The following is a 15,757-nucleotide window of genomic DNA, read 5'->3' on the forward strand; positions in this document are numbered from 1 at the left end:
ACATTGATGAGTGAGTTTGGGGTGGAGGAACTTGACTGGCCTGCACAGAGTCCTGACCTCAACACAACAGAACACCTTGGGGTTGAATTATAGCGGAGACTGTAAGCCAGGCCTTCTCGTCCAACATCAGTGCCTGACCTCACAAATGCTCTTCTGAAAGAATGGTCAAACATTCCCATAGACACATTCCTAAACCTTGTGGACGGCCTTCCCAGAAGAGTTGAAGCTGTTATAGCTGCAAAGGGTGGGCCAACTCAATATTGAACCCTACGGACTAAGACTGGGATGCCCTTACAGTTCATGTGCATTTAAAGGCAGGTGTCCCAATACTTAGGTCAATATATTGTATATTGCTTGTGGCACTGAGCATGGCTATGGACTTGTGGCTGGTTCACACCACAGAGAACATGTGAGAGGCTGCCTGCTGGCTAAGTGGGTAGCAATCCTGTCTCGCAGCACTGGGGTTGCTGGTTCAATTCCCCAACATGCTAATGCTTGTGTTGAAGTTTATATGTTCTCCCTGTGTGGGTTTCTCACCACAATCCAAAGACATGCTGGCATTTTATTTGTCTCCTGTCGAAATAGTCTCTAATGTAAGAAAATGCTATTTACAACTGTGTTAGCCCTTGGCTATGTGCATCAAATCTCCAAATACAGGCCAAAGACTGAAGTCTATTTGCACGCACATAAACAAAGCAACAGTTTTCTAAGCATATGTACCTGTGCAGTGTAAACCCCCACAATTTGAAATGTCCAAGTCCCTGGTCGTGATTAGTGCTAACAAACATTAAAACCAGTCATTGGCTGCAATGAGCTTCCAATCTAAAGCCCAAAACTAACTTTCCTGGTGCCTACCCATGGCAGCATACCAATGGTTGGTTGTTTTGTCCCCAACCAACCCACAGGACCACTTAACTCTATAAAAAAAAGAGTTGTTCCCTTACACCGGTATGCTGTAGATCTCATTCAATTTCTTACTGCAGTACCCTCCCTGTAAGCAAGTTATTTACCATTGGTATGCTGCCATGGTGGCACCAGGAAAACAGAAAACTGAATACACACCTTTCCGTAATTTTCCTTTCCTGGTGCCTACCCTTGGCAGCATACACCCTCCCTTCAATAATCCTTAATGTTCTGAGGTCTAGTTACAAGAATACCGGTGGAGGGGAACAGCTCTTTTTTTTTATAAAGTTAAGTGGTCCTGTGGGTTGCTCGGGGGTGGAGTAACCAACCATTGGTATGCTGCCATGGGTAGGCACCAGGAAAGGAAAATTATGGAAAGGTATTTAATTTTCCGTTATGTGTTCCTGCTCATTAGGTGCAATCACTTTAGACATACATGAAGAGACAGATTGAAAGATACTGGTGGGCATGTACTTCTATTGGGCGTGTATGTGTGTCAGTGTGCTAACAATACAACCTACCTTATATAAAGGTCTGCAGTGGGGGGGGGGGGGGGTTGTTTGGTCTGAGAAGGCCAGCTTTTTTCTGTCATTTGTGGGGGAGAAGGAATGATATTGTGCCTATTGACGGATGCCCAACTAGGGCTGTTTGTTTGCTGAAATTCTTGTGCATTTTTTCTGTCATTGTTGTGTGTGTATTGTTCCTGTCTGACCATGCAAACATGGTTTGGGAGCATGTGCTGACCTTCTACTCTTTGATCTCATTGCTTAATCATGTACACAGAAATGCAGCTTCCAGCAAAACATACTCACCAATGTATGTGTGTGGAATGTGGGCTGGTGGTGGGTGTTATATTTTGAATATGTGCCTTTTTAAATATTATGTTGGAATGCTTTGTAAGAATAGTGACTTAAGTATGTTTCTAAATTCTTGCAGATAAAAATGTGATGTGATGCCCATTATACACTGAAAGTAAAGCTGTGTCCACGCTAAGGTTTAGACAAATTTTAGATTGTAAGCTCCTATGAGCTGGGCCCTTAAAACCCAATTGTTACCTATTTTGCTAAATGTAGCACCATATATCCTGTAGAAATTTTTCTGAAGCTAGTAAATGAATGTACATAATTTTGTTTCTGCTGGCAAAATAAAAGTACATTGAGCTTGTTTGTTGTGTTCTCTTCTTCTCTTTTTCTCTCTCTCTTTCTCTCTCTCTCTCTCTTTTTTTTCAATCTCTCTTTTTTTCTCTCTCTTTTTTTTCCTCTCTCTTTTTTTCTCTCTCTCTTGGTTTTGGGGAAGTGCAATATCTTTCTTTTATAGCTTATAATTTCTATATGTATTTGTGCACCAAAAAACGAATCTGTTCAGCACACCTGCAAGTAAATGATAAAGGTGGAATATATATATATATATATATATATATATATATATATATATATATATATATATATAAAATCACAGGTGGAGAATTGCAGGTAATGAATTCAGCTGGTGGATAGGCAGTGTTGTATGTGTCAGCCCTGGTTCACATTGGTGCGATTTGACAAGTCAAATCGGTGGCAATTGCACCGCCGCAATTTCCAAAAGTAGTTTCTGTACTACTTTTTGGCGAATTCGGGGTGCGATTGTTATTGACATCAGTGCAGAAACCTGCACAGATGTCTCTGAAATTCCCCTCGCAGTCGGGACTGACATGCGGGAATGAAATCGTGTGAGTTCAGCTGTCGGTGTGAACCAGGGCTCAAACTGGGCCTTTGTAATTCAGCTTCTGCTATCCCAGGGAAACCATTTCTTATCGAACTCCCTTAACTTTACCTTCAAATATCATTATATGAAGAAATACAGATTCACATATCTGCATATAAACAAAATTAATGAAATTCTAATCGTGGTTACGATCAAATATTCGCAGCTGCCATCAAAAGAGCGTGGTTTCACCTTCTGACCCGGAAATAAGTCAGTGTAATCACCTGGAAGTTCCTGTGCTGGTCAGGATCTCCATCTAGGTGGACATGAAGAGGTCCCTCTTTAGCAAAGAGAGGTGCTGCTGATTTGTCCGGTAAGTGTAGGATATGTACTTGTGCTTACTCAATGTGGGGGTGGATGTGGTAGTTAGTTTTGGTGTGGGGGGGTTCATTGATTTGTTTGGCATCACCACACATTTGCTTCTGGCCCATGTGCACACATAACTTCCTGCATTTGTTCTGCTGATGTAAATCAGTAAGGACTGTGCAAATATAAATGAGAGCTCCTTTCTATTAAAATATATATGGCTTGTTTCACATTTAGGTGACTTTTCCAGCAAACTTGGACCATGTTGATGGGGACAAGGGCCTTATCCCAACAACGCTTGCCCGGTGGTTGTGGGGGTCTGCGGGCAGGGGGCTTATCGGAATCTGGAAGCCCCCTTTAACAAGGGGGCCCCCAGATCCCGCCCCCCTATGTGAATGGGTATCGGGTACATTGTACCCCTACACATTCACCAAAAAAAAGCAGTGAAATGTGACAAAAGACAATAGCCAGTTTTTGACAATTCCTCTATTAAAAAAAAGGCCTTCTTCTTTCCCCCGCTTCTTCCTCCATCTTCCTTCGGTTTTCTCCTTCTTCCTCCAGCTTCTTCTTCCCCCGCTTCTTCCTCCATCTTCCTCTGCTTCTTCCTCCGGCTTCTTCTTCCCCGCCTCGTCCTCCGGTCTTTCTCCTCTGCCGCTCCCGCCACCGACCTGCTGAACATGAAAACAACGAACCTCCTCCGACGCTGTGACCAGCCGATCTGTCCGCTTCCATAGCGCACATATCATATAACTATGGGGCGTAGCTGCCGGATGACGTCAGCAGGAGACCCCGCCCCCTTGTGACATCACTGACCCATCATGCCCCAGGCAGTGAATTCACAAGGGGCGTGGTCTCGGAGTGACGCAGCATCGGAGCAGGTTCGTTTTTTGATTGTTCAGCGGAAGCGGCGGAGGAGAAAGACAGGAGGACGGACCGGGGGAAGAAGAAGCCGGAGGAAGATGGAGAAGACCAAGGGAAGAAGCGGAGGAAGATGGAGGAAGAAGCGGGGGAAGAAGAAGCTAGAGGAAGAAGGAGAAAACCGAAGGAAGACCGGAGGAAGATGGAGGAAGAAGCGGGGGAAAGAAGAAGCCATCTTTAATAAAGGAATTGTCAAAAACCAGCTATTGTCTTTTGTCACATTTCACTGCTTTTTTTGGTGCATATGTAGGGGTACAATGTACCCCATACTCATCCACATAGGTGGGAGGGCCAGGATCTGGGGGCCCCCTTGTTAAAGGGGGCTTCCAGATTCTGATAAGCCCCCCGCCCGCAGACCCCCACAACCATCGGGCAAGGGTTGTGGGGATGAGGCCCTTCTCCCCATCAACATGGGGACAAGGTGCTTTGGGGGGGATCCCAAAGCACCCTCTCCATGTTGAGGGCATGTGGCCTGCTATGGTCCGGGGGGGGGGGGGCGCTCGCTCGTCCCATCCCTTTCCTGACCTGCCAGGCTGCTTGCTCGGATAAGAGTCTGGTATGGATTTTGGGGGGAACCTCTACACCATTTTTTTTTTTTTTTTGGTGTGGAATTCCCCTTAATATCCACACCAGACTCGAAGAACCTGGTATGGTGGGGGGAACCTGCGCCGTTTTTTTCTGAAATTTTTTCCTTTAGAAATGTCATTTTGCTATGGTACTGTAATAAACACAGGAAAGGTGCGCTACTTTACAGGCATACTATAGACACCCCCCAGGGCACGATATTTAAAAGATTTTTTAATTTTTATTGTTTCACTTTATTAAAACCGCTGCTCCTGAAGAAACGGCCGTTTTAAAAAAAAATTTCCAATTGATACATGTCCCCTGGGGCAGGACCCGGGTCCCCAAACACTTTTTATGGCAAAGAACTTGCATATAAGCCTTCAGTGAGAACTTTGGATTTCACAGGTTCGAGCTCCATTGACTTCCACTATTCCCGCATATGTGATCTGACTGGCATGTTTGCCGGCAATAGCGCTGCTTTCCATTTGCATTAGCGCCCAGTTTCTGAGAGTTGAACTCTTAATTGGGCGCTATTTTCGGGGACTGCAGGATCAATTTTCAGTGCTATAGTAAATGACCACCAGTGTTTCTTTTTGTATTTTTCTGTTTATTCATCTACAGATCAAAGGGATGAACTTCCATCTGCAGATGAAGTCAGTTTAAAGCAACCTGTCAAGTTAAAAAAAAAAGTGTGTTTTTTTATTAAATGTTCCCCTGTTTAACCCCTTATTAGCCCTTCGTTTACGCTAATTAGTCTTAATTAACTCCTTATTCTCCTCCGTTTGATTATTATTTTCCTGCTGATTTTTTTTTTGTTCACTTCTATTTTATAAAGTATTAATAATTAAACCTTTTTTTTTTTTTGTTTGTTAATATTTTTACACCTATACACATATATTTACACGTTTCACATTGAAAAAAGTGCAAAATGTAAAAATAGATTTTTTTATTTCATTTGGAAATACATCTTCAATGCTTTGTACCATTGCTGACAGTGTAAACAGAACAGTTGCGGTAGGTATCAATAATTGGTATCGGCGAGTATTAAAAAAGAAAGTATCGGTACTCGTACTTGTAAAAAAAAAAAAAAAAAAAAAAAAAAGGTATCGGTACATCCCTATTATGGACGCATAAAGCAGGACTCGGGAGCGAGCACGCACCGTTGCCCCCATAGCAAGCGGCTTGCTATTGGGGGCATTGGTCAAGGGGGAGGAGCCAGGAGCGCAGTGGGAGGACACAAGAGGAGGGTAAGTGGGACATGTTTGTGTTTTGTTTTTTTAAAGTCGAACCTTTACTTCCACTTTAAATTAACTAACAAATTAAAGCCAAACCCCAGCTCACACTTTATAACCAGCTACAGCACATAGTTTGTTTCCTTTTGGGATAAAGCTTTTACATGAATATAAATCTGATCACCTGTACAAGTCAATATTGTTCTATTAGGAGTGGGCTGAGAAGAGGCATTTGCCTTGGACCTTTGGACAGTAGGGGGCGCAGGAGCTGCAACCTATGCTGCCGAAACAGTTCACAGCTCATGGGGGGGGCGACTTTGTTTTTTTTGGCTTTGGGTGCTAAAAAACATTGTCCTGGCACTTCATCGGATATCTGTAGAACCGCCCCACACACACATAACCAATTCTGTTGACCCAACCCAGAAATCCAACCTTTTTTTCCTACTCTTTGGTGACCTGAATTTTTTCACGTACAGATGATTATGATTTATACAAAAGGAGGCGCGAAAAAGCCTGGGGTTGATTTGTGAGCAGTTCTGCAATTCATGCTCAAAGTTTGCAAACTTTGCAGTGAACCCCTTTAAAATCTATTGGGTGGAGGGGCAAATCTTATTATTCAGTCCTGGCCATTGGCAGGGCTAATAAGCAAGCTATTCTCAAGGACAGTGGTCTCCAAACTGCGGCCCGCGGGCTGGATATGGCCCCTTGTTTGCCTTTATCAGGCCCTTGGGGCACTATTCCTCCCACTGACACCAATGATGGGGCACTATTCCTCCCACTGACACCAATAATGGGGCACTATTCCTTCCACTGATACCAAGGATGGGGCACTATTCCTCCCACTGATACCAAGGATGGGGCACTATTCCTTCCACTGACACCAATGATGGGGCACCATTTCTCCCACTGACACCAAAGATGGGGCACTATTTCTTCTGCTGATACCAATGATGGGGCACTATTCCTCCCACTGACACCAATAATGGGGCGCTATTTCTTCCACTGACACCAATGATGGGGCAATATTACTCCCACTGATACCAATGATGGGGCACTATTCCTCCACTAACACCAGTGAGTGTAGCACTATTCCTCCCACTGACACCAAAAATGGGGCACTATTCCTACCACTAACACCAGTGATGGGGCACTATTTCTTCTGCTGATACCAATGATGGGGCACTATTCCTCCCACTGACACCAATGATAGGGCACTATTTCTTCCGCTGATACCAATGATGGGGCGCCATTCCTCCCACTGACACCAATGATGGTGCACTATTCCTCTCACTGTCACCAATGATGGGGCACTATTCCTCCCACTGACACCAATGACGGGGCACTATTCCTCCACTAACACCAGTGATGGGGCACTATTTCTTACGCTGATACCAGTGATGGGGCACTATTCCTCCCACTGACACCAATGATGGGACACTATTCCTCCCACTGACACCAATGACGGGGCACTATTCCTCCACTAACACCAGTGATGGGGCACTATTCCTCCCACTGACACCAATGATTGGGCACTATTTCTTACGCTGATACCAGTGATGGGGCACTATTCCTCCTACTGACACCAATGATTGGACACCATTTCTTCTGCTGATACCAATGATGGGGTACTATTCCTCCCACTGACACCAAGGATAGGACACTATTCCTCCCACTGACACCAATGATGGGGCACTATTCCTCCCCTAAATACAAAAAAACAGAGCATAATTTCTCCCGCCGATACCAATAATGGGGCACTATTCCTCCCGCTAAAATCAGTGAGGCGGCACTGTATGCTTCCACTGATGCCAGGGCATTTTCTAATCCCACTGGCCACAGTCCGGCCCCCCTACAGCCTGAAGGACAGCTAGCTGGCCCTTTGTTTAGAAAGTTTTGAGACCCCTGCTCAAGAACAAGGCATAGAGATCTGGGCACTGGCATGGGGTGGGGGCATGTATCAATGTAAAAAAAGGAAAAAAAGAATGAAGATAAAGAATCTAAACAAAAACATTTAAAACAAGAAATATAACATTTTAAATGAAAACAATAAAAATAATAAAAACATTCAAAATTAAACAATAACAATGTAAAAAAAAAAAAAAAATCTAAAAATAGAGATAAAATCTAAATGAAAAAGTAAAAAAAAAAAGAATTAAAAATCTAAATAAAGAACGAAAAAAAAAATCCTAAATTAAAAAAGGAAAAAAAAAAGAAATATAATATTTAAAAAAAAATCAAATAAACATAACACAATTGAAAAATAATATAAAAAAAAATAAAATGCTATATCTTTCGATATAGAATTGTCAGCACTCCCTAAAGCACACACCACATACACTACAATCTGACTGTACAATCTCCTTACAGATATGTTATGGTCTAACCATATGAACATTACACAGTCAACTTAATATTTAACAAAACTACTGTATGTATACCTAATCTATCCAATCAATTTGTATCCAATCTGGTACTACATAGTTGTTGGTAGATCTAAAGGAGATTGTACAATCGGACTGTAACATATGTGGTGAGCGCTAGCTAAATCAACAATTATGTAGTCTAAGGGCATGCCTGATTGGATACAGATTGATAGGATCGTATAGATAGGTCCCCATATTACATAATTGTGGTAAATCTTAAGTTAATTGTATGGAGAATGTATGTAATATAATAATATAATATAATGTATTGTAATATGTATGGTGAGCTCAATAGCTCCAACACACACTGACAATATGGCTGCCGTGAGCCCAGACTTATAGGTGGCTGTCCATTTTTTCTGATTATTAGCTCTTGTTACTAAGCTGACCTGGTAAAAGGCAATGCTGTTCATTATAGATAGGGGATAAGCTTGGGTTCAGTCTGAGCCCATTTTGAACCTTGAAGTAAGCTGTCAGTGCCAGTCCAATCGGCTGTGATGGGGCATTCCCTCCCTGCAGCGCATGTACACAAAGGAGCGGGAATACTCGTGACATCATTGACCTAATATGTCCACCTGGCCATGTCATTGATCTACTTTTGCCATGTAGCCATAATGTCATTGACCTAACATGGCCATGTGGCCCTAATGCCATTGGTTTAATGTAATCAAGTGGCCATAATGTCATGGACCTTATATGACCACATGGCCATAATGTCAGTGACCTAATATGGCCTTATGGTCTTAGGCTGGGTTCACACCAGTGCGAACTGGATGCGGGTGTTCCCCCGCATCCAATTTGCATGACAGGAGACTGTGACCGGCTCTCTATGGAGCTGGTTCACATATCTCTGTGGCGGCTGCGAAGTGGCTTGCACAGAAGTCCTGTGCGTTTTTGGCTCCTTTTCAGGGCCGAATTTAGGCACAAATTCATCCCTGATTCGTCCCTGAAATGGCGAACAAGGACACACTGGACCCCTGCTGCGAGCCACATCCAGCAGCAGTGTGAACCCAGCCTTAATGCCATTGACCTAATATGGCCATGGGGTCTTAATGTCATTGACCTAGCAGTGCCACGTGGTAACAATGTCATTGACCTAATATGGCCATGTGGTCTTAATGTCATGGACCTAATATGACAATGTGGCCATAATGCTATTGACCTAATATGGCCATGTGGTCTGAATGTCATGGACCTAATATGACCATGTGGCCATAATGCTATTGACCTAATATGGCCATGTGGTCTGAATGTCATTGATCTAACATGGCCATGTGGTCACAATGTCAGTGACCTAATATGGCCATGTGGCCATAATATCATTGATCTAACATGGCTATGTGGTCATAATATCATTGATCCAACAAGGCCATGTGGTCATAATGTCAGTGACCTAATATGGCCATGTGACCATAAGGCCATTAATCTAATATGGTCTTATGGTCTTAATGTCATTGACCTAGCAGTGCCACGTGGTCATAATGTCATTGATCTAATATGGCCAGTTGGCCATTATATCACTGATCTAACATGGCTATGTGGCCTTAATGTCATTGACCTAGCAGTGCCACGTGGTCATAATGTCATTGATCTAATATGGCCAGTTGGCCATTATATCACTGATCTAACATGGCTATGTGGTCTTAATGTCATTGACCTATCAGTGCCACGTGCTCATAATGTCATTGATCTAATATAGCCAGTTGGCCATTATATCACTGATCTAACATGGCTATGTGGTCTTAATGTCATGGACCTAGCAGTGCCACGTGGTCATAATGTCATTGATCTAATATGGCCAGTTGGCCATTATATCACTGATCTATCATGGCTATGTGGTCCTAATGTCATTGATCTGATTTGGCCATGTGGCCATATTAGGTCAACAATGTCATGATCCCATTCCTGCCACATTTGTGTACTGGCAGGTGTAGGGTGGGGAATGTCCTGGTCACAGCAGGTTGAGCGGGCCCTGACAGCTTAATTCCGGCTTTGGCTGAACATGAGTTCGGACCGAACCCAAACTCATCCTGATGACGAACCTGCAAACTTTTTAGCCCAAAGTTCACAATCCACAAACTTCCCACATCCATGAACCCATGGTAGCATCAGTCCTGAACCTCATCCCTATTCATAAACCTCCCAATTCTCTGTAGACCAAACGATTCTACAAGCCTATCAAAAAAATATAGAATTCACAAACCAAACAACGAGACACAGACTCTTACCTTTGTTGGTGGTGTACAGGACCAGCAATGCCACCATGGCGCAGGTCATCAGAACTAGCAGCACGGAAAGTCCAATCTCCACGATGCTCCAAGACTTTTTCACCGTCTTGTTCGATTTTTCCACAATGTCCATCTGACTTTCCGATTTCCCCATTATGGTCACTCTTGGGAAAAAAAAAAAAAGAAAGAAGAAGAAGCAAAGTCGGTTTTACGAGGTCATGGTAGCGGTTTTAGTTGACGCCTAGCGATAGTAAGAGCAGCTGATGTTCAGGATGAAGAGAGAGAGAGAGAGAGAGAGAGAGAGAGAGAGAGAGATGAGGATGGGAGGCAGAGACGGAACAAGATGACAGGAGACAAGAAAATTGCAAAGGCAAAACGCAGATTGTGACACATCCAACAACCTGACAACATAACCATTAGACACGAGAGAGAAGGAGATAAAAACAGAATTAGGAAGGGAAACACCGAGCAAGAATGACATTAATGACATTAATCGCCTCTAGAGCAGAACTGGATTAAACACATCCTTGAAATGAAGATAGAGGAGAACATTTTACACATTAAAAAAAAAAAAGAAAAAAATTACATATATTTTTCCATCTGGTTGTCCACCGTTTTGGGGGCTTCATTTTCCATCTCCTCCAAGTCTCTAAAGTAATTGCAATTTCGGAAAGACGACTTATTCTCGCCGGACGCAGCGCCTCGGATGGGGATGGGGGGGGATTTAACACTATGGGAAGCGGAGATTCTGCTTTTGGAAAATTGTATCCATCCGAAGAGATCACCCTCCTTCCCAAGACCTCATTGATCCCGGAGAAGCTATCGATCCCCCGCCAATCAGCCAACGATCCGTCTTTTTTTTTTTTTTTTCAGGGGGGGGGGGGAGTCGTTTCAGAGCCGTATGTAAATCCTCTGGCAGGCTTGATCCATGCCGGGAGGCTTCCGACAGATCTGAATCGCTTGTACTGTCAAAAAAATAAAAATAATCAGACAGCCCCTTATGCACGGCGATAGGAATCAAACTGCCTTTTGTGGCTTGGCCGCTGCAGAGTTTCTATAGCAAAAGCTCTCTCCCTTCTTCACCTCTGCTAACTCCTTGGAAAAACTTGGGAGCTGGAATGAGCTGTTCGGAGCGTGGAGTAACTAGAATATCCAGAGGGGGGTGGAGAATAAGATTTAAAAACAGGGAGAGAAAAAAAAAAAAAGGGGAAGAATAAGGAGGGAGCTCGGGGGGGGGGGAGCAGACACAAATTGCAAGGTTAATAAATATAAAAAAAAAAAAAAGGCAAAAAAAAAAAAAAAATGATAAATGAATACTATTCTTTTTTTTTTTGTTGCTTTTTTTTTTTTTAAACGTTAGTTTTATAAAATTTTCAAGTGACTATGTGTTGGGTCATGGTAGGCTTTTTAACCACTTGACCTCTGAAAGATTTACCCCCCCCCTTCCCGACCAGGCCATTTTGTGCGATAGTTTAACTGACAGTTGTGCGGCCGTGCGACGCTGTACCCAAATAAAACTGATTTCCCACAAATAGAGCTTTCTCTTGGTGATATTTGATCCCCTCTGCGGTTTTTATTTTTTGCGCTATCAACAAATAAAAGAGCGACAATTTTGAAAAAAATATATATGTTTTTCGCTTTCTGCTATAAAACATACCCGATAAAAAAAAAATGTAAAAAAAATCGGGGGGAGCAGACACAAATTGCAAGGTTACTAGTATTCATTTTTATTTTTTTTTTTTTGCTTTTTTATTTTTTTTTAAACGCTTGTTTTATAACATTTTCAAGTGACTATGTATTGGGTCATGGTAGGCTATTTAACCACTTGACCTCCAGAAGATTTACCCCCTCCCCATCCAGACCATTTTGTGCGATAATTTAACTGACAATTGAGCGGTCGTGCAATGCTGTACCCAAATAAAATTGAATTCACACAAATAGAGCTTTATTTTGGTGATATTTGATCCACATCTGCGGTTTTTATTTTTTGCGCTATAAACAAAAAAAGAGCGACAATTTTGAAAAAATAAATATTTTTTTTAACTTTCTGCTATAAAATGTACCTGCTAAAAAAATTAAAAAAAAAAATGTGTGTGTGTGTGTGTGTGGGGGGGGGGGGGGAGCAGACACAAATTGCAAGGGTAATACTAATAATTTTTTTTTTGTTTGTTTTATAACATCAAGTGACTATGTATTGGGTCACGGTGGGCTATTTAACTACTTGACCTCCGGAATTTTTTTTTTTTTTTTAAATAATCTAATTTCTTCATCAATTTAGGCCAATATGTATTCTGCTACAAATTTTTGTTAAAAAAAAAACAATCTCAATAAGTGTATATTGATTGGTTTGTGCAAAAGTTACAGCGGCTGCAAACTATGGGATATTTTTTTTTTTTTTGTAAATTTCTTTTTATTAATATTTTGCATATAACAAAAAACACAAAAAGAGAGTAGACAAAACCATGCCATGAAGGGCAGGAATCATATGGAAAAACATATAAAAATAGAGAATCATCAAAACCCCCCAAAAAATACCCCTCTCCCCCCCTCCCATCGAGGTGCACCACCCTGTTGACAAATCCGCCATCACGGATGCAGTTCCCCTGAAACCAAAGGGGCAAGGATATCAAAACGATGCAATATTTTTACTTATTTATTTTTTACTAGCAATGGCGGCAATGGCCCCGAGAGAGGAGAGGCAGAGCTCTATCATAGGTGTGCTGCCATGGGTGGGCGCCAGGAAAGGAAAATTCTGGTAAGTATTTGATACAGTTTTCAGTTTTTTTTCCCCCCAATTTTCATTACTTATTCCCAATAGAAAAAAAAAATGTATGCATCCAAATTTTCTATCAAATAAAGACCTATCTGTCCCAAAATAAAATTAAATGTAAAATACATTGCAATAGACTACAAATGTTAAAAAGTTTAATGAGCGAAACCTCTCCAAAGGATAAGGCCCTTAGTGGTTAACCTTTTTTTTTTTTATACAATAAACCTCTTACACTATGTGAAGCCTCTTTACTCTTTCCTGAGCATTGTACACATTAATATATACAGTATCGCACAAAAATAAGTACACCCCTCACATTTTTGTAAATATTTTATTATATCTTTTCATGTGACAACACTGAAGAAATGACACTTTGCTACAATGTAAAGTAGTGAGTGTACAGCTTGTATAACAGTGTAAATTTGCTGTCCCCTCAAAATAACTCAACACACAGCCATTAATGTCTAAACCGCTGGCAACAAAAGTCAGTACACCCCTAAGTGAAAATGTCCAAATTTGGCCCAAAGTATCAATATTTTGTGTGGCCACCATTATTTTCCAGCACTGCCTTAACCCTCTTGGGCATGGAGTTCACCAGAGCTTCATAGGTTGCCACTGGAGTCCTCTTCCACTCCTCCATGATGGCATCACGGAGCTGGTGGATGTTAGAGACCTTGCGTTCCTCCACCTTCCATTTGAGGATGTCCCACAGATTCTCAATAGGGTTTAGGTCTGGAGACATGCTTGGCCAGTCCATCACCTTTACCCTCAGCTTCTTTAGCAAGGCAGTGGTCATCTTGGAGGTGTGTTTGGGGGTCGTTATCATGTTGGAATACTGCCCTGCGGCCCAGTCTCCAAAAGGGGGGGGGGTCATGCTCTGCTTTAGTATCTCACAGTACATGTTGGCATTCATGGTTCCCTCAATAAACTGAAGCTCCCCAAGTAGCACTCATGCAGCCCCAGACCATGACACTCCCTCCACCATGCTTGCCTGTAGACAAGACACACTTGTCTTTGTACTCCTCACCTGGTTGCCCCCACACGTGCTTGACACCATCTGAACCAAATAAGTTTATCTTGGTCTCATCAGACCACAGGACATGGTTCCAGTAATCCATGTCCTTAGTCTGCTTGTCTTCAGCAAACTGTTTTGCGGGCTTTCTTGTGCATCATCTTTAGAAGAGGCTTCCTTCTGGGACAACAGCCATGCAGATAAATTTGATGCAGTATACGGCGTAGCTCGTCACTACTCAGGAACCACTTACAGCTCGATGTAAAAAAACACCCAAATCCCCTTCATGTCACCTTTCCCATTGACTCATGCATTTTACCAAGTTTTGCCAAAATTTTGGGGGGAAATGCAAACTGTTAATCCTGCTCGTCTTTATGGATCAGTAACGGTCCTTCCTCAAGTCAATGCTTTTGGCAAAGGTTTCTTTGAGGAAATGTAATTCTTGTTCTCCTTGTTTGCACCAACAAGTTTGTAGCCGATGCACGGGGTAAAATTTGGATGAGTTGGGCAATCTGTTTATCAACTTTATATCACATCACAAATCTCGCCTCTTGTTAACTGAGAAAAGTCATCGTATGATGGGAAAACAGCAGTATTTATGGACCATTCATGTTGAATTGTCCAATCATGAAAATATCTACATCACATATCAACCTGGTGTTCACCCTCATGTACAGGGTGGTGGATGGCACTAGAGAAATCAATTAAAAATATGTTACCAGAACACCTCAACCTTCTGCAATTAACCAATCTTTTTTTGGCAAATGTTCAGCATGTCATACAAAAAGTGCAACATCTTGGAACCACCAGAGACTCCTTCATCAGGCGAAGTGACATTAATGATAATGATCAATGATAATGTCACTTACTTTGCCCGCTAACATGTTGGCAATTCAGCACAAAGGTACAGCTGCCACTCTACCCAATGGAAGCTATGGCATAACATCTTGCTGGTTCAGTCAGACAAGGAGTGTCACCATAAGGGAAATTCAATAGATGCTTATCAGTCCCAGTGGTGCCCCCCCAAACACCCCCGCCACCCTCCCTATCCATGTGCCCGTCCCCTTTGAGGATACCGGGCACATGAATTCCTATGGCGGGGGTTGGCAGGGGTGTGTTTTTGAAGCACCTGATTAGAGCTGGAGGCTCTAATAGGCTTCAAAATAGGGTGGGCTCGGGGCGCACTCCCAGCCAATTGTGTGACCATAGCGAATTAATTTTCGCTATTTTCACACTACAGTTACTCCCCGCCAATCAGGAGGCAGGTCAGTGAGACCTGTTTACCGATTGTCCAAAGCTCCTATTGGATGCCTAGCGCTGTGGAAGAGGAGACACGCTGGAGATGGACACGCCGCTGCCCAGGAGTACACAGGTGGAGAGGAGAACACAGTAGGAGAGGAGAAGAGGACACGACAGCCCGCCGCATTGTAAGTGCCGGACCTCCCGGGGGGGCTGGGTGCTGGCTGACAGTGCCACAAAACCCGCGGCTGCCCATGGTGCGGGGGGGGTAGTGCTAGTTGTTTGCCACCCCCCCAGAAGAAAAGCCCACCAGCCGCCATTGATCAGTTCACTTGGGAATTATTGAATTGATAAGAATAGCTAGAGCAGTCATTCTCAACCAGGGTTCTGTGTAACGTTTGCATTTCTAGATGTTTAAG

At 42.8% G+C, this 15,757-nt stretch overlaps 1 protein-coding gene across 2 annotated transcripts in view; it reads right to left on the reverse strand.

Moving 5' to 3' along the window:
- The window catches only part of MMEL1 (membrane metalloendopeptidase like 1), a 307,801-nt gene that overhangs the window by 236,049 nt on the left and 55,995 nt on the right, over positions 1-15,757 (reverse strand). The window contains exons 1-2 of one of the 2 annotated variants that reach the window (XM_073603583.1): positions 10,904-11,476; positions 10,318-10,481 (exon numbers count right to left, since the gene is read on the reverse strand). In XM_073603583.1, the coding sequence (XP_073459684.1) occupies positions 10,318-10,481; positions 10,904-10,953 (214 nt within the window). In that variant the 5' untranslated portion in view covers positions 10,954-11,476. Of the gene's footprint in view, positions 1-10,317; positions 10,482-10,903; positions 11,477-15,757 lie in introns of those variants that run through there. The other variant, XM_073603585.1, reaches the window with a different exon arrangement.

This window comes from Aquarana catesbeiana, linkage group LG10, assembly GCF_042186555.1.
Source record: "Aquarana catesbeiana isolate 2022-GZ linkage group LG10, ASM4218655v1, whole genome shotgun sequence".
Taxonomy (NCBI): Eukaryota; Metazoa; Chordata; class Amphibia; order Anura; family Ranidae; genus Aquarana; species Aquarana catesbeiana.